The sequence below is a fragment of the Coregonus lavaretus genome (assembly GCF_964263955.1).
Source record: "Coregonus lavaretus genome assembly, chromosome: 29".
Classification (NCBI taxonomy): domain Eukaryota; kingdom Metazoa; phylum Chordata; class Actinopteri; order Salmoniformes; family Salmonidae; genus Coregonus; species Coregonus lavaretus.
Window position 1 is genome coordinate 37,290,003 of NC_140016.1, and position 19,744 is coordinate 37,309,746.

The 19,744-nt window shown below is 45.6% G+C and overlaps 1 protein-coding gene across 1 annotated transcript in view; it reads left to right on the forward strand.

The window, feature by feature from the left end:
- Positions 1-709: 709 nt before the first annotated feature.
- Positions 710-19,744, forward strand: part of LOC311105136 (ecto-NOX disulfide-thiol exchanger 2-like) — a gene marked incomplete at its 3' end in the record, with an annotated part of 419,761 nt that continues 400,726 nt past the window's right edge. Inside the window, exon 1 of the mRNA XM_084147162.1 lies at positions 710-765. Within this exon, the coding sequence (XP_084003288.1) occupies positions 744-765 (22 nt within the window). The 5' untranslated portion in view covers positions 710-743. The remainder of the gene's footprint in view (positions 766-19,744) is intronic.

The following is a 19,744-nucleotide window of genomic DNA, read 5'->3' on the forward strand; positions in this document are numbered from 1 at the left end:
TTTAACACCTTATATTTGGCACTGAACATTCTCTGTATAAACTTCAATTCATTTTTTCAACTAGTACCAGGAAACCTTCAAACTAGTCTTGTGAGGCCTGTGGGTGTCCAAGAGCAAAACAACGGACATGTACGTGCTCATGAGAGTCGAAACTGTTCGGACGCTACAGATGATTTTGTGGGAAGACCGATTTTTGGGATGTCTCATGGTCTGACAAACACCCTCTGTATTATGTTACTTCGATTTCCGCGGAGGCTCGGACGTCGACTCTACAGTGTTAATCGTTGGGTGTCACTGATACCCCATTTCATGGACCCAAGATCCATAGGTTAGGCTGTACATTGCAATATAAGTATGCCCCCAATGCAATACTGAAGTCTAATACATCCACAGGTGTGATGTTGTACTTTTTTTTGTGTCAAATTAACTAATTATTGTCTTTTGTTGAATTTATATAACAACATTCCAACCTTGTTTGGCATTATCTAGTCCAATTGTTACATGATTCCACCATTTTTATCCGTTTGCTTCAGTTTCAATTGAATACTTTTATTTTGAAGGCAAACCACCAATTCCACTATTGTTGCTCACAACACACACGTCACTGCAGCCCAGTCTGCATGCCGAGCAAAGCCGAAGGGGAAATTATATATTACTCTCAATCTAAGGAATATATTTTATAAACACGCGAAACAGTAGCCGACGGGAGTTCACTATCTGGACTGGAACATTTTCCGTGGACAATGTTTCTCTTGCAGTATACAGGTATGTTAAAACGTATGCTTATTTCAACCCTCAGTAGTAGCCTATCTACCGTTGTCTCTGTAGTACCGTTGTAGGCAGCGAGAGCGCACTCGGTTCCACTGAATTTGGCTCTGCATGACTCGTCGAATGAAAGTAATAATAGAACGATTTTAGAATAGTGTTGCCAGGTTACATACGACGCTTCCTGGTGGGCATGTTGGAAGACACCTCATCAATTCTTCGGACAACAGCTCAGTGGCTACCCCAAGCTGCATGATAACAGTGCATAAAACTAAGTTACTTGATTCATCACCATGGACAATTTCTGTGCCGTATTTGACTGCTTTAACAAGGCATGAAAGACAATGAACAAATATATATTTTTACAGGTTACCCACAATCATGCTGGTCCAACTCGAGGTGTCATAAAAAAAGATGCACCCCCCTCCCCAATGTTACAAATATTTTCACGGCCCTCCCCTTATACTGTAAAAAAAAAAAAAAAAAAAAGAGTTAATTTGAGCTATATGGAGCTATAAAATGAGCTACATGGATCACTCCAATATATTGGTATCACTCCGCAGCGGAGGGATACATGAGAGGTGAGGATTTACACATTTACTCCCGTGTACACCTGTGTCACGGCTGGGGTCCGCCCCTATATATAGACCCCATGGCCGCGACACACGTTCTCTTCCATTTTCTCTGCGGACGTCCGTATGGTTTGAGGTACAAACTTTCTGAAGTTCGCTTGGTAAGTCACTGTTAAGTGTAATATCTTGCGTGGAAGTATACTCACTGGCTGTTTGCAGCCTGGAGCAGCTGGCCACATGGCCAGCCCCTCCTCTTGAGTGCTCCACTCGCTGCTGGTTGTTGATCTGCATCTTCTGCCCGTGGTTTGTCGTACTTGTGTTTCGCACTACGACTCCGTGTGCATCCATTTGTATGGTGGCTCTTGCTACACAAACTGTAATTTACCTTACACAACTTGCCGACTATGTGTGTGTTGTGAATTGCTTTAACATGCTGCAGGGTTTTTTCTTGTTCTTTCCCCTGCAGAGCGTAAGAGTATCGTGGTGGGCTTCCACTATGTTGAGACATTACATTTGGCGTTCCTTAAAGGAGTTACTCCATCATATTGTGCTGTTATTACTGCTTGGATATTAAACCGGCTAGGTAATATTGCAGTTGGCGTAAAACAAACACACAAATAAATCAAATCCATTACTTGGTTGCTGTTTTTTTGTCTGCCTGTTTTTCCCAAACGGGTCTTCCCCGTTTTTTTGCAGAGGTACTGGGTAATTTTATCCCTCACCGGGTTCCTATTCCTCCAAGCGGGTCACGACATAAACTCTCCCAGGGCGTTGGACCCCTGCTCCGTGGCCTTGTTGGCTTGGATGAGCTTATGGCTTCCCTTTGTGACAGGTGTAATGGTGGCATCCCCCCTGGGGATCCCCATACCTTGTGTATTCACTGTCTGGGTTTGAGCCACGCGGAGAGGGCGGTGGAGCGCCCTACTGGATGCCTGTTTTGTGTGGTGTTCTCATAACGTCTGCGCCTGGTGTGATTGGCTGCTGCCAGTCCTGGACAGCGGCAGGAATCGGACCGCTGGGACCACCTTGAACGGAGGGCGCATGCCCTGCGTCAGAAGGTTGATAGCTTTGGTGGCGACGATAGCTGTTCCATGTTGGCCAGTGATAGGCTGTTCCTGGGGGACGATGCTGGCACTGTTCACCGCCGTGAGCTAGGCTACCAGGCTGACAGGCCATCAGAAGCTGGCAGAGGGGCTTCATCGCCCCCCAGCAGCTCGAGAGGCTATGAGGAGCCTACTCACTCACGTAGCCACTGCACTGGACATCAAACTGGTGGACAATGATGACTCTCCATCTGTCCCCATCTCTGCTGAGTTCCGCGAGGCCTTGCATGAGAGCTGGGCCTCTGCCAGGGGGCACTTCCGACTCACAGCAGAGACTGGACCATGGAGTTATGTTGCGGGCACGGAGTCACACGGCCTCCGTGAGTACCCGACCATGGACACCATGATAGCTGCCATGGTCCTTCCGAACCAGGAGATTATAGGATGGAACCCGTGACTGAAGCCGGGACCCCCCAGAGTCTTTGATGCAGACTTGAAAGCCACATATGGGTCCCTCTGGTCTCCATGCTGCTGCAGGCCTACCTGCAGACTCTGTTGCCCCGGCTGCAGGAGGGCACAGAGCAGCTCCTCCGGGAAGCAATGGAGGTGTCTCGCCTGCTTTCCCTGCTCCAGAGGGATGTGGCCCGTGCCAACGGACGGGCCATGGCGCAGGTGGATACCTCCCGGTGCCATCTCTGGCTGGCCCAATCACGTCTGCCAGCTGTTCTCCAGAGCACATTTGCCACTCTCCCCATCACCCCAGGAATGACGTTTTGCCCAGGGGTTGATGACATTCTGGAGCAGACCGATAAGGTTCGTAGGGACCGGGAGATCCTGAGACGGTTCATGCCGCCTCCTCAGGCCCCGGGTCCAAGGCAGACGGACCGTCGCCACCCACCTGCACCCGAATGATGGGGGGGGTCCCTCTCCTGCCCCATTGCCTCGTGCTGAGGGACGACAGCGGGGAGGGGCACAGCGTGCGGTGAAGCAACAACCTGTCACCACCATAGGGACGTGCCTGGGGGACCCAGGCGCTCGCGGTGCCAGAGGAGAGGCGGGCCCCAGCAGGACCCCTGACACACCCTTCCCCGGCCTCTGCCGCTTCTCCCGGTCTCAAAGGGCAAAGTGGGAGGAGGGTGTGTTGTCCGCAATGCTCGAGGGGTACCGACTCCAATTCCGGTGCCGGCCCCCGTCCTTCAGGGTCCTTCGTGTCACCAAACCCTGCGGCTGGAGATCTCCTCTCGCCTGGACAAGGGTGCCATCCGCAGGATCGAGACATCAGAATGGCTAGGTGGGATCTACTCCACTTATTTTGTGGTCCCAAAAAGAGATGGAGGGTTTCGACCGATTCTGGACCTCCGCAACCTCAATGGGTACTTGAAGGTACTGAGGATCCACATGCTGTCCAAATCCCGCGTGTTGCAGGCCGTGTCCAGGGACCAGTGGTTTGTGACGCTGGACCTGAGGGATGCGTACTTCTATGTTCCTGTTCACCCAGCTCATTGGCAGTACCTCTGATTCACGGCTTACAAATTCATGGTTTTTCCCTTCGGCCTCTCCTTGGCACCCCACACTTTCACAAAGTGCATGGACGCTGTCCTGGCAACTCTCACGTCCCGAGGATTGTTGATCCTCAATTACCTGGACGATTGGCTGATTTGTGCCCCGACCAGGACCCAGGTCCTGTCAGACAGAGACACGCTCCTGACCCACATCGGCGGGCTGGGCATTACTATAAACAACAAGAAGAGTCGTCTAACGCCCACCCAGAGGGTGGCCTTCATTGGCATGGAACTGGACTCAGTCCTCATGAGAGCACGCCTGCCCACCAGAAGGGTTCAGGCGATCTTATCTTGCCGCGACCACTTTCAGCAGGGGCGGGTGGTATCCACCCTGACCTGCCAACACCTGTTGGGTTTGCTGACGGCAGCCTCGTTGCTGATTCCCCTGGGCCTGCTCCATCTCCGGCCTCTTCAACGGTGGTTCAACTCCCACCGGCTGCACCCAAAGCGCCACCGTCACCGCCAGCTCCGGGTGACCGCACAGCGCCTCAGGGCATTGTTTAGGTGGCGCTATTGCACCTTTCTCCCAAGTGGGGTGGAGATGCTGAGGATGTGCCGCCGGGAGCTGGTCAGCACAGACTCCTCCCAGATCGGCTGGGGGGGGGGTGTGACCAAGGGCAGGTTGGCCAGTGGCTGTTGGCTATCCCCTTGGAGCGGCAGGCACATCAATACATTACTGTACTGCTGGCCCTGCGGTCTTTCCTTCCACATCTGAAGGGAAGACATGTCCTGGTGAGAACGGACAACACCACAGTGGTGGTTTACATCAACCTTACATCAACCATCAGGGTGGACTGAGGTCCCACCGTCTCCATCTTATGGCATGGGAGCTCCTTCTCTGGGCTCAGGGACGTCTAGCGTCTCTACGCGCAGTGCACGTAACTGGCATACTGAATGTGGCAGTGGATATGCTCTCGAGGGAGGGCCCGCCACCTTGGGACTGGAGCCTACATTCCCAGGTGGTGCAGCACCTGTGGAACAAGTTCGGGTGGCACCTCCCTGTGCTGGCACTGGCTGCCTATGTGGAGCGGGCACGGTCAGTGAGAACAACAGACCAGCTCTTTTTCTGCTATGGTGAGAGAGTCCTGGGGGCTGGGCTATCAAAGCAGAGGCTCTCTCACTGGATCGTGTACACGATTACGACAGCATTCCGCCTGGCTGGCATGCCAGTGCTGAGATCTGTGGTGGTACATTCAACACTGGCTGCATCCTGGGCTCTAATTATTTGCAATTTTTTATCTTTTACTTATCTATTTTTTACTTAACAGTAAACAGCACTGTAATACTTAACAGCATTTCACTGTAAGGTCTATTCCTGTTGTATTCGGCGCATGTGGCAAATAACATTTGATTTGAATTGATTTACTGAGAGGAGTGCCCCTCGCTGATATCTGTGCTGCGGCCAGCTGGGCTTCCTCTTGCACCTTTGCTAGGTACTATCGGGTAAATGTGGCACCTCCCTCTGCGGTTGGTTCAGCGGTGCTAGGCGTCGCCTCCCCTTCCGGGGACTGTGCCGGAACCCCCTTTCCACATTGACGGCCCCTGCGTCTCGGCCCCTGCATCTCGGACTTTGCTGCTGGCTGGCCAGGTCCCTCTAGCACCGACTAAATCTGGTAAGGGTATACCAATATATTGGAGTGATCCAATATAGTGAAACATAACGAAGGTTACGTATGTAACCACGGTTATGTGAGCTATATGGATCACTCCAATCCTCTATGGTGCTAGAGGCGCCTCAAAAATGATGTAGAGAATGTGTGTCGCGGCCATGGGGTCTATATATTTGGGCGGACCCCAGCTGTGACACAGGTGTACACGGGAGTAAATCTGTAAATCCTCACCTCGGATGTATCCCTCCGCCGCGGAGTGATACCAATATATTGTAGTGATCCGATATAGTGAAACATAACAGACTACACTACCGGTCAAAAGTTTTAGAACACGTACTCATTCAAGGGTTTTTCTTTATTTTTACTATTTTCTACATTGTAGAATAATAGTGAAGACATCACAACTATGAAATAACACATATGGAATCATGTAGTAACCAAAAAAGTGTTAAACAAATCCAAATATATTTTATATTTGAGATTCTTCAAATAGCCACCCTTTGCCTTGATGACCGCTTTGCACACTCTTGGCATTCTCTCAACCAGCTTCATGAGGTAGTCACCTGGAATGCATTTCAATTAACAGGTGTGCCTTCCTAAAAGTTAATGTGTGGAATTTCTTTCCTTCTTAATGCATTTGAGCCAATCAGTTGTGTTATGACAAGGTAGATAGACGTATTTGGTAAAAGTCCATATTATGGCAAGAACAGCTCACAAAAGCAAAGAGAAACGACAGTCCATCATTACTTTAAGACATGAAGGTCAGTCAATACGGAACATTTCAAGAACTTTGAAAGTTTATTCAAGTTTATTCGCAAAAACCATAAAGCGCTATGATGAAACTGGCTCCCATGAGGACCGCCACAGGAATGGAAGTCCCAGAGTTACCTCTGCAGCAGAGGATAAGTTCATTAGAGTTAACTGCACCTCAGATTGCATCCCAAATAAATGCTTCACAGAGTTCAAGTAACAGACACATCTCAACATCAACTGTTCAGAGGAGACTGCATGAATCATGCCTTCATGGTCGAATTGCTGCAAAGAAACCAATACCAAAGGACACCAATAATAAGAAGAGACTTGCTAGGGCCAGGAAACACAATCAATGGACATTAGACCAGTGGAAATCTGTACTTTAGTCTGATGAGTCCAAATTTGAGATTTTTGGTTCCAACCGCCATGTCTTTGTGAGAATTAGAGTAGGTGAAATGATGATCTCTGCATGTGTGGTTCCCACCGTTAAGCATGGAGGAGGAGGTTTGCTGGTGACAATGTCAGTGATTTATTTAGAATTCAAGGCACACTTAACCAGCATGGCTACCACAGCATTCTGCAGCGATACGGCATTCCATCTGGTTTGGGCTTAGTGGGGCTATCATTTGTTTTTCAACAGGACAATGACCCAAAACACGCCTCCAAGCTGCATAAGGGCTATTTGACCAAGTAGAGTGATGGAGTGCTGCATCAGATGACCTGGCCTCCACAATCACCGACCTCAACCCAATTGAGATAGTTTGGGATGAGTTGGACCGCAGAGTGAAGGAAAAGACCAACACAAATTAACCTGGAATGAGTAGGTGTGTCCAAACCTTTGACTAGTACTGTATATATACAGTTGAAGTCGGAAGTTTACATACACTTAGGTTGGAGTCATTAAAACTCGTTTTTCAACCACTCCATAAATGTCTTGTTAACAAACTATAGTTTTGGCAAGTCGGTTAGGACATCTACTTTGTGCATGACACAAGTAATTTTTCCAACAATTGTTTACAGACAGATTATTTCACTTATAATTCACTGTATCACAATTCCAGTGGGTCAGAAGTTTACATACACTAAGTTGACTGTGCATTTAAACAGCTTGGAAAATTCCAGAAAATGACGTCATGGCTTTAGAAGCTTCTGATAGGCTAATTGACATCATTTGAGTCAATAGGAGGTGTACCTCTGGATGGATTTCAAGGCTTACTTTCAAACTCAGTGCCTCTTTGCTTGACATCATGGGAAAATCAAAATAAATCAGCCAAGACATCAGAAAAAAAATTGTAGACCACCACAAGTCTGGTTCATCCTTGGGAGCAATTTCCAAATGCCTGAAGGTACCACGTTCATCTGTACAAACAATAGTACGTAAGTATAAACACCATGGGACCATGCAGCCATCATACCGCTCAGGAAGGAGACGCGTTCTGTCTCCTAGAGATGAACGTACTTTGGTGCGAAAAATGCAAATCAATCCCAGAACAACAGCAAAGGACCTTGTGAAGATCCTGGAGGAACCGGTACAAAAGTATCTATATCCACAGTAAAACAAGTCCTATATCGACATAATCTGAAAGGCCGCTCAGCAAGGAAGAAGCCACTGCTCCAAAACCGCCATATAAAAGCCAGACTACGGTTTGCAACTGCACATGGGGACAAAGATCGTACTTTTTGGAGAAATGTCCTCTGGTCTGATGAAAGAAAAATTGAACTGTTTGGCCATAATGACCATCGTTATGTTTGGAGGAAAAAGGGGAAGTCTTGCAAGCCGAAGAATACCATCCCAACCGTGAAGCTGTGTGGGTGCTTTGCTGAAGGAGGGACTGGTGCACTTCACAAAATAGATGGCATCATGAGGAAGAAAAATTATGTGGATATATTGAAGCAACATCTCAATACATCAGTCAGGAAGTTAAAGCTTGGTCGCAAATGGGTCTTCCAAATGGACAATGACCCCAAGCATACTTCCAAAGTTGTGGCAAAATGGCTTAAGGACAACAAAGTCAAGGTATTGGAGTGGCCATCACAAAGCCCTGACCTCAACCCTATAGAAAATGTGTGGGCAGAACTGAAAAAGCGTGTGTGAGCAAGGAGGCCTACAAACCTGACTCAGTTACACCAGCTCTGTCAGGAGGAATGGGCCAAAATTCACCCAACTTATTGGGGAAGCTTGTGGAAGGCTACCCGAAACGTTTGACCCAAGTTAAACAATTTAAAGGCTACCAAATACTAATTGAGTGTATGTAAACTTCTGACCCACTGGGAATGTGATAAAATAAATAAAAGCTGAAATAAATCATTCTCTACTATTATTCTGACATTACACATTCTTAAAATAAAGTGGTGATCCTAACTGACCTAACACAGGGAATTTTTACTAGGATTAAATGTCAGTAATTGTGAAAAACTGAGTTTAAATGTATTTGGCTAAAGTGTATGTAAACTTCTGACTTCAACTGTTTATACAGTGGGGAGAACAAGTATTTGATACACTGCCGATTTTGCAGGTTTTCCTACTTACAAAGCATGTAGAGGTCTGTAATTTTTATCATAGGTACACTTCAACTGTGAGAGACGGAATCTAAAACCAAAATTCAGAAAATCACATTGTATGATTTTTAAGTAATTAATTGGCATTTTATTGCATGACATAAGTATTTGATACATCAGAAAAGCAGAACTTAATATTTGGTACAGAAACCTTTGTTTGCAATTACAGAGATCATACGTTTCCTGTAGGTCTTGACTAGATTTGCACACACTGCAGCAAGGATTTTGGCCCACTCCTCCATACAGACCTTCTCCAGATCCTTCAGGTTTCGGGGCTGTCGCTGGGCAATACGGACTTTCAGCTCCCTCCAAAGATTTTCTATTGGGTTCAGGTCTGGAGACTGGCTAGGCCACTCCAGGACCTTGAGATGCTTCTTACGGAGCCACTCCTTAGTTGCCCTGCCTGTATGTTTCGGGTCGTTGTCATGCTGGAAGACCCAGCCACGACCCATCTTCAATGCTCTTACTGAGGGAAGGAGGTTGTTGGCCAAGATCTCGCGATACATGGCCCCATCCATCCTCCCCTCAATACGGTGCAGTCGTCCTGTCCCCTTGAAGAAAAGCATCCCCAAAGAATGATGTTTCCACCTCCATGCTTCACGGTAGGGATGGTGTTCTTAGGGTTCCTCCAAACACGGCGAGTGGAGTTTAGACCAAAAAGCTATATTTTGGTCTCATCAGACCACATAACCTTCTCCCATTCCTCCTCTGGATCATCCAGATGTCATTGGCAAACTTCAGACGGGCCTGGACATGCGCTGGCTTGAGCAGGGGGACCTTGCATGCGTTGCATGATTTTAATCCATGACGGCGTAGTGTGTTACTAATGGTTTTCTTTGAGACTGTGATCCCAGCTCTCTTCAGGTCATTGACCAGGTCCTGCCGTGTAGTTCTGGGCTGGTCCCTCACCTTCCTTATGATCATTGATGCCCCACGAGGTGAGATCTTGCATGGAGCCCCAGACCGAGGGTGATTGACCGTCATCTTGAACTTCTTCCATTTTCTAATAATTGCGCCAACAGTTGTTGCCTTCTCACCAAGCTGCTTGTCTATTGTCCTGTAGCCCATCCCAGCCTTGTGCAGGTCTACAATTTTATCCCTGATGTCCTTACACAGCTCTCTGGTCTTGGCCATTGTGGAGAGGTTGGAGTCTGATTGATTGTGTGGACAGGTGTCTTTTATACAGGTAACGAGTTCAAACAGGTGCAGTTAATACAGGTAATGAGTGGAGAACAGGAGGGCTTCTTAAAGAAAAACTAACAGGTCTGTGAGAGCCGGAATTCTTACTTGTTGGTAGGTGATCAAATACTTACAGTGAGGGAAGAAAGTATTTGATGCCCTGCTGATTTTGTACGTTTGCCAACTGAAAATGAAATGATCAGTCTATAAGTTTAATGGTAGGTTTATTTGAACAGTGAGAGACAGAATAACAACAACAAAATCCAGAAAAACGCATGTCAAAAATGTTATAAATTGATTTGCATTTTAATGAGGGAAATAAGTATTTGACCCCTCTGCAAACCATGACTTACTACTTGGTGGCAAAACCCTTGTTGGCAATCACAGAGGTCAGACGTTTCTTGTAGCTGGCCACCAGGTTTGCACACATCTCAGGAGGAATTCTGTCCCACTCCTCTTTGCAGATCTTCTCCAAGTCATTAAGGTTTTGAGGCTGACGTTTGGCAACTCAAACCTTCAGCTCCCTCCACAGATTTTCTATGGGATTAAGGTCTGGAGATTGGCTAGGCCACTCCAGGACCTTAATGTGCTTCTTCTTGAGCCACTCCTTTGTTGCCTTGGCCGTTATTTCCGGGTCTTTGTCATGCTGGAATACCCATCCACGACCCATTTTCAATGCCCTGGCAGAGGGAAGGTTCTCACCCAAGATTTGACGGTACATGGCCCCGTCCATCGTCCCTTTGATGCGGTGAAGTTTTCCTGTCCCCTTAGCAGAAAAACACCCCCAAAGCATAATGTTTCCACCTCCATGTTTGACGGTGGGGATGGTGTTCTTGGGGTCATAGACAGCATTCCTCCTCCTCCAAACACGGCGAGTTGAGTTGATGCCAAAGAGCTCCATTTTGGTCTCATCTGACCACAACACTTTCACCCAGTTCTCCTCTGAATCATTCAGATGTTTAATTGGCAAACTTCAGACGGCCTGTATATGTGCTTTCTTGAGCAGGGGGACCTTGCGGGCGCTGCAGGATTTCAGTCCTTCACGGCGTAGTGTGTTACCAATTGTTTTCTTGGTGACTATGGTCCCAGCTGCCTTGAGATCATTGACAAGATCATTCCGTGTAGTTCTGGGCTGATTCCTCACCGTTCTCATGATCATTGCAACTCCACGAGGTGAGATCTTGCATGGAGACCCAGGCCGAGGGAGATTGACAGTTATTTTGTGTTTCTTCCATTTGCGAATAATCGCACCAACTGTTGGCACCTTCTCACCAAGCTGCTTGGCGATGGTCTTGTAGCCCATTCCAGCCTTGTGTAGGTCTACAATCTTGTCCCTGACATCCTTGTAGAGCTCTTTGGTCTTGGCCATGGTGGAGAGTTTGGAATCTGATTGATTGATTGCTTCTGTGGACAGGTGTCTTTTATACAGTTAAAAAACAGAGATTAGGAGCACTCCCTTTAAGAGTGTGCTCCTAATCTCAGCTCGTTACCTGTATAAAAGACACCTGGGAGCCAGAAATCTTTCTGATTGAGAGGGGGTCGAATACTTATTTTCCTCATTAAAATGCTAATCAATTTATAACATTTTTGACATGCGTTATTCTGGATTTTTTGTTGTTATTCTGTCTCTCACTGTTCAAATAAACCTACAATTAAAATTATAGACTGATCATTTCTTTGTCAGTGGGCAAACGTACAAAATCAGCAGGGGATCAAATACTTTTTTCCCTCGACCTCCAGATGAGTTTTATAAAATTTTACAAGCCTATTTTGGCTGGTCTGTATTCTTTAGCTGTTTGGGCTGCTGGTAAACCATGATGTGCAGGCATAATCAAAGTGACACTGGACTAGCACACTTGCCAGTCTTTAGGGGTTTCCATCCAATTGGCGACAGATTTTCATGCAAATATTAAAACATCTGCATGAAAACAATATGGACATTTTTCCCATCAGAGTTGTGTTTCCATCGAAGTGACTTGTTGCAGATAAAAGTCTGTGCGTAAATACATATTTTGTGATTTAAATTCCAATGTACCGAATAAAAAATACAAGTTAAGTGGGTTTCCATTGCATTTTCAACTTTAGGTCTACTGATGGTTTTGACACAGAAAATGTTGAGTAAGCGAATGTGCCCACTCTGGTATTGGCACATGAGCTCTAGCCAACAGCTCACAGATACCATGCGTATAGCCTACACGAGGAGATTATTATGGACAAAAGTGCAAGATTATTTGTATTTGTCAAACGGCAGTCAAGCATCGATCATCATGTCACCAGAATAAGACGATATTTATTGAAAGGAGCACTTTCACTATGCTGTGAAGTTCATTATATCTTATTTCATTTAGCCTAATAAACTGTATGTTTTCCCATTATGTACTTTACTCGTATAAGAAGGTTGGATTGAAACCTGGTTAACATCAAGCCATTTTGAGGATGCTGAAATTAATTTTGGGATGAAAGTGCGCATGCCTACAGGAGACTTTTGAATTAGCCTAATCAGATTGGTTGGGTTTATGCCACATATACCTGCCTTCAGAAAGTATTCACACCCCTTGACGTTTTCCACATTTTGTGTTACAACCTGAATAAAACATTTATTCAATTGAGTTTTTTTGTCACTGGCCTACAGATGATACCCCATAATGTCAAAGTGGAATTACGGTTTAAGTCTGAAGTTTACATACACTTTAGCCAAATACATTTAAACTCAGTTTTTCACAATTCCTGACATTCAATTCTAGTAAAGTCTTCGGTCAGTTAGGATCACCACTTTATTTTAAGAATGTGAAATGTCAGAATAATAGTAGAGAGAATGATTTATTTCAGCTTTTATATATTTTATCACATTCCCAGTGGGTCAGAATACTCAATTAGTATTTGGTAGCATTACCTTTAAATTGTTTAACTTGGGTCAAACATTTTTTTTTTTTTTTTTTATTTTTTTTTGTCATTTAGCAGACGCTCTTATCCAGAGCGACTTACAGGAGCAATTAGGGTTAAGTGCCTTGCTCAAGGGCACATCGACAGATTTTTCACCTAGTCGGCTCGGGGATTAGAACCAGCAACCTTTCGGTTACTGGCACAACGCTCTTACCCACTAAGCTACATGCCGCCCCAACAAGTTGGGTGAATTTTGGCCTATTTCTCCTGACAGAGCTGGTGTAACTGAGTCAGGTTTGTAGGCCTCCTTGCTCGCACACACTTTTTCAGTTCTGCCCACAAATGTTCTATAGGATTGAGGTCAGGGCTTTGTGATGGCCACTCCAATACCTTGACTTTGTTGTCCTAAAGCCATTTTGCCACAACTTTGGTAGTATGCTTGGGGTCATTGTCCATTTGAAAGACCCATTTGCGACTGATGACTGACTGATGTCTTGAGATGTTGCTTCAATATATCCACATAATTTTCCTTCCTCATGATGCCATCTATTTTGTGAAGTGCACCAGTCCTTCCTGCAGCAAAGCACCCCCACAGCATGATGCTGCCACCACCGTGCTTCACAGTTGGGATGGTGTTCTTCAGCTTGCAAGCAACCCCCTTTTTCCTCCAAACATAACAATGGTAATTATGGCCAAACTGTTTTATTTTTGTTTCATCAGACCAGACATTTCTCCAAAAAGTACGATCTTTGTCCCCATGTGCAGTTGCAAACCGTAGTCTGGCTTTTATATGGCGGTTTTGGAGCAGTTGCTTCTACCTTGCTGAGCGGCCTTTCAGGTTATGTTGATATAGGACTCGTTTTACTGTGGATATAGATACTTTTGTACCTGTTTCCTCCAGCATCTTCACAAGGTCCTTTGCTGTTGTTCTGGGATTGATTTGCAATTTTCGCACCAAAGTACGTCATCTCTAGGAGACAGAACGCGTCTCCTTCCTGTGCGGTATAATGGCTGCATGGTCCCATGGTGTTTATACTTGCGTACTATTGTTTGTACAGATGAACGTGGTACCTTCAGGCGTTTGGAAATTACTTTTGGAGGTCTACAATCTTTTTTCTGAGGTCTTGGGTGATTTCTTGTGATTTTCCCATGATGTCAAGCAAAGAGGCACTGAGTTTGAAGGTAGGCCTTGAAATATCTCCACAGGTACACCTCCAATTGACTAAAATGATGTTAATTAGCCTATCAGAAGCTTCTAAAGCCATGACATAATTTTCTGGAATTTTCCAAGCTGTTTAAAGGCACAGTCAACTTAGTGTATGTAAACTTCTGACCCACTGGAATTGTGATACAGTGAAATAATCTGTCTGTAAACAATTGTTGGAAAAATCACTTGTGTCATGCACAAAGTAGATGTCCTAACCGACTTGCCAAAACTATAGTTTGTTAACAAGAAATATGTGGAGTGGTTGAAAAACAAGTTTTAATGACTTCAACCTAAGTGTATGTAAACTTCCGACTTCAACTGTATATTTTTCGAAATTTTTACAAATTAATAAAAAATGAAAAGCTGAAATGTCTTGAGTCAATAAGTATTCAACCCCTTTGTTATGGCAGGCCTAAATAAGTTCACGAGTAAACATTTGCTTAACAGTCACATAATAAGTTGCATGGACTCACTCTGTGTGCAATAATATTGTTTAACATGATTTTTGAGTGACTACCTCATCTCTGTACCCCACACATACACTTATCTGTAAGGTCCCTCTGTCGAACAATGAATTTCAAAGACTGGTTCAACCACAAAGACCAGGGAGGTTTTCCAATGCCTCGCAAAGAAGGGCACCTATTGGTAGATGGGTAAAAAAATAAAATAAAGCAGACACTGAATATCCGTTTGAGCATGGTGAAGTTATTAATTACACTTTGGATGGTGTATCAATACACCCAGTATACAGGCGTCCTTACTAACTCAGTTGCCGGAGAGGAAGGAAACCACTCAGGGATTTCACCATAAGGCCAGAGTTTAATGGCTGTGATAGGAGAAAACTAGGATGGATCAACATTTTAGTTACTCCACAATACAAATCAAATTGTATTTGTCATATGCGCCGAATACAATAACGAGGCTATATACAGGGGGTACTGGTACCGAGTCAATGTGCGGGGGTAAAGGTTAGTCGAGGTAATTGAGGTAATATGTGACCTACCGGCTCAAATCAAATCAAATCAAATTGTATTGGTCACATGCGCCGAATACAACAGGTGCAGACATTACAGTGAAATGCTTACTTACAGCCCTTAACCAACAGTGCATTTATTTTTAACAAAAAAAGTAAAAAATAAAACAACAACAAAAAAAGTGTTGAGAAAAAAAGAGCAGAAGTAAAATAAAATAACAGTAAGGAGGCTATATATACAGGGGGGTACCGGTGCAGAGTCAATGTGCGGGGGCACCGGCTAGTTGAGATAGTTGAAGTAATATGTACATGTGGGTAGAGTTAAAGTGACTATGCATAAATAATTAACAGAGTAGCAGCAGCGTAAAAAGGATGGGGTGGGGGGGCAGTGCAAATAGTCCGGGTAGCCATGATTAGCTGTTCAGGAGTCTTATGGCTTGGGGGTAGAAGCTGTTGAGAAGTCTTTTGGACCTAGACTTGGCACTCCGGTACCGCTTGCCGTGCGGTAGCAGGGAGAACAGTCTATGACTAGGGTGGCTGGAGTCTTTGACAATTTTGAGTGCCTTCCTCTGACACCGCCTGGTATAGAGGTCCTGGATGGCAGGAAGCTTGGCCCCAGTGATGTACTGGGCCGTACGCACTACCCTCTGTAGTGCCTTGCGATCTGAGGCCAAGCAGTTGCCATACCAGGCGGTGATGCAACCAGTCAGGATGCTCTCGATGGTGCAGCTGTAGAATTTTTTGAGGATCTGAGGACCCATGCCAAATCTTTTCAGTCTCCTGAGGGGGAATAGGCTTTGTCGGTCTTATGTAGCAAAGTTTGAAATTGTGTTTTACATTGGATAAAAGTAAAGACTCAGAGCTAGAGAATTGTATATCATACACTACAGTTGATGAACAAGTGGAAAGTAATTCAGCTTTGAAAATTGATAAACTTGTAACCTCACTTTTGAGAAAATGGCCCTTGAATGTTTTGGTACCTACTGGAGAGCTCTTCTTTGTCTACACCCATTCAGCATTGTTCACACCCTTTTAAGCTTTAGCCCCACCCATCTCTTTAAGGATTCACATTTGAGGCTATGTACTAAAGGCTACTTTTCTCAGTGCATACGCACCAACGTTACCATCTGAAAATGCACCCACGCTCCAAACACTGGCACCTGAAGGACTACGTCATAGTGAGACGTTCTGACACTAATTACGTCCTGCTGACATGTGCCATGAGGGGTGCAGAATGCTGGACAGTTAACTGTATGATGCTGGCTAAACATCTATCAACTCAGTGCTCTGTCAGGCAGCGGCCCACTATATTGACTACAGAGGTAAGAAACATCAGGACTGTTTCGATGAGAACTCAGACACCATCACATTGTGCATATTGTCTTACTGGACAATATGCACAAAGTGCACAGGGCTACTCTCAACAGCCCCACATCTGCTACCCTCCGCCAACAATTGCGAGCATCACGCAAGGAAGTGCAAACAACATTGCATGCTCTGCAGAATGAATGGTGGATGAAGAAGGCACACGAAATCCTAATTTATGCAGACAAAAATGACATGCACAATTTCTACAACACAGCTAAAGCTATCTATGGCTCTAGAAGCTGCTCCATCACCCCCTGAATAAGGCTGATTGTCTGACTCTCTTGAAGGACCAAAACCAGTTCCTGTTGAGGTGGGCTGACCACTTTGAAGCACTACTCAATCTGCGCTCTCCTACAGACCAACCCATCCTGGAAGAACTGTCTCTCCGTCCACCCATTCAAGACCTCAACCATTTGCCAACCTTCCAAGAGGTGTTACCAGCTATCCATTCCCTCAAGAGCAACAAGACTCCTGGTGCTGACAGCATCCCGGCAGAGCTACATAAGAAGGGAAGTTACTTCTGCACGAGAACGCTCCATCAGTACATCACTGAGGTTTGGGACCGGGAGATTGTCTCACAACAGTGGTGGGATGCAAAGATTGTCAGCATCTATACAAGGGTGACAAGTCCATCTGCGGCAACAGCCGGGGGATATCCCTTCTGGCTGTGGCCGGCAAGGTCCTGGCCAAGGTGATGCTACAAAGGCTGGTGAATAACATCAGAAAGGAACTGCTGCCAGAGTCACAATATGGCTTCAGAAAGAATAGGAGTATGGTCGACATGATATTCACGGCACGGCAACTCCAGGAGAAGTGCCATGAACAACATCAGGACCTTTTCATGGCCTTTGTTGACCTCTCCAAGGCCTTCGACACTGTGAGCAGGGAACTACTATGGGGCATTCTACTCATATTTGTCAACATCCTTTGCCAGTCCCATGATGGGATGATGGCTCTGGTGGCTGTAAGAAGGCAGGAGTCAGTGCCCTTTGGAGTAAGCATCGGTGTGAGGCAGGGGTGTGTGCTGGCACCTGTACTCTTTAACTTCCTTCTATGTGTCACCCAGCTTCTCCACAAGAAGGTTGAGGACAGCAGTGGGGTTGCGGTGGACTTCAGGCTGGATGGAAACCTATTCAACATCAGGAGGCTCCAAGCAACCACCAAGGTTTCGACAGAACGGGTTCTTGAGCTGCAGTATGCTGATAACTGTGCTCTTGTGGCCCACACTCCGGAAGACCTTCAGTCCATCCTTGTAACGGCTTTGTGGGTCTATAGCAGGATGGGACTGTCTATCAACCAAGACCAAGGTGGTCTGCCAATGGAGATCCAGCCCTCCACCCACGATGCCTGTCTTCACCATTGAACACAAATCTTTCAAATACCTGGGCAGCATCCTCTCGGAGGACTGCAGCATCAACCCCCGAAATTCAGAACAGGATCAAGCAAGCCTCAGCTGCCTTCGGGAAACTCATACGCAGGGTCTTCCAAAACAGGGATCTTCACTTCCACACCAAAGTCACTGTCTATCAAGCCATCTGCATTACCACACTTCTTTACAGCTGTGATGCCTGGATCACCTACAGTTGCCACATCAAGCAGCTCGAGCGATTCCACATAGGATGCCTCCAGCGCATCCTGGGAATCACCTGGTCGACCGTGTGCCAACACCAACTGCGCTGGCTCGGACATGTCATTATAGTGTCTCAGGAGCGTTTGCCGCAGAAGATCCTGTATGGCCCGCTACACATTGGCCGGCGGTCTGCAGGGAGGCAGATGAAGTGCTACAAGGACCAGCTGGAAACGTAGTTGAAGAAGTGCAACATCAAACCCACAGACCTGGAGGACGCTTCTGCCAACCATTCCACCTGGATGCGGTTGGAGGAGGAGAGGAGCGCAAAGAGACAGCAAAAACAGCTCCGGAGACACACAACCATGCCTGTCCCCGCCAACACAGACTGCACATGCTCAACCTGCAATAACGTTTGTGGATCTCGGCTTAGACTCTACAGCTACCAAATAATTCACTGTTAACTCAGAAGTGGAAGTCATCATTGGATACAATGGACCACCATAAAACCTAAAACCTCTGACTTGTGATCAGACTCGCTCTTTAGTAGCCCAAAGGACGGCAGATGGCGATATTTACCGTCCAAAGGGAATAAACTCGTATCCCCCATGGACCGGTTCGTACATTAAACATTCTCCATTCAGGCTGCAAAGGCGTCGATTTCCGTCATCGATTTAATTGCATGAAGGCGAATTAAATAGTATGTATTATAGAAGGCATAAAAAAACAGTGAAAATATGTGTACTTTCTTTATGAAACACAATTTTCCACCACCATGTGAGAGTGGCTAATGCTAAAACCACATGTTGTGTATCGCGTTCAGCCAATCAGGTTGCAGCAGTAGCATTAGCCACTGTAGCATGGTGGTGGAAAATTGTGTTTTATAAAGAAAGTACACATATTTTCACTGTTTCTTTGCGCCTTCTCATCATTAAATTGAGTTAAGGAGGAAATCGATGCCTTTGCAGCCTGAATGGAGAATGTTTTATGTACGAACCGGTCCACGGGGGATACAAGGGTATACCCGGCAGAATTTAATAGAGAATGAATTGTGTCATAATGTATTTTTTCCCGCAAACATCCTTTCTGATTTTAGAAGTAATCCAATAAGTAATCATGTAGTTTTTCAAAAGTAGTCTATCTGCAATCTGATTACAATATTTTAGCTGGTAACGTAACTGACTAAATTTTTTTGTAATCTGATTACATGTAACTGATTACATGTAATCCGTTACTGTTCAACCCTGCTAATTACAGTAGCCTATTTCAGAGCGTTGAGACCATGCACAAAGTTATTTTTATGTTTCATTCCACCACGATGTCCTGGCGGCTTGTGCTGCTATTGAAGTGCCATTTTCGTTGTGAAATCCAATGTCACAGCAAATATAATGTTTCTCTCTTCTTGGATATGGGATTATGGCTTTCATTGGAGAAATTGAGTTATTAATTGGTGTGCGTGTGCTCTATAGTTGCACCAATTTATTTTTCCCTTATTCTTTATTCCCTTATTTACCCGTGATACATAAATAGCTGGAATTTACTCCAAATCTCTTACAGCCTTTCAATGGTGTATAAGTGCAAAGTAATTGCAGAGTTCCATTGGCCCACAATCAGAGATGAGTGGTAAGCCTACAGTCATCAATGATGAAAGGAAAACATGAGCAGCCGGTAGTCCAAACAACTCCAGGATTATGCAACTATGA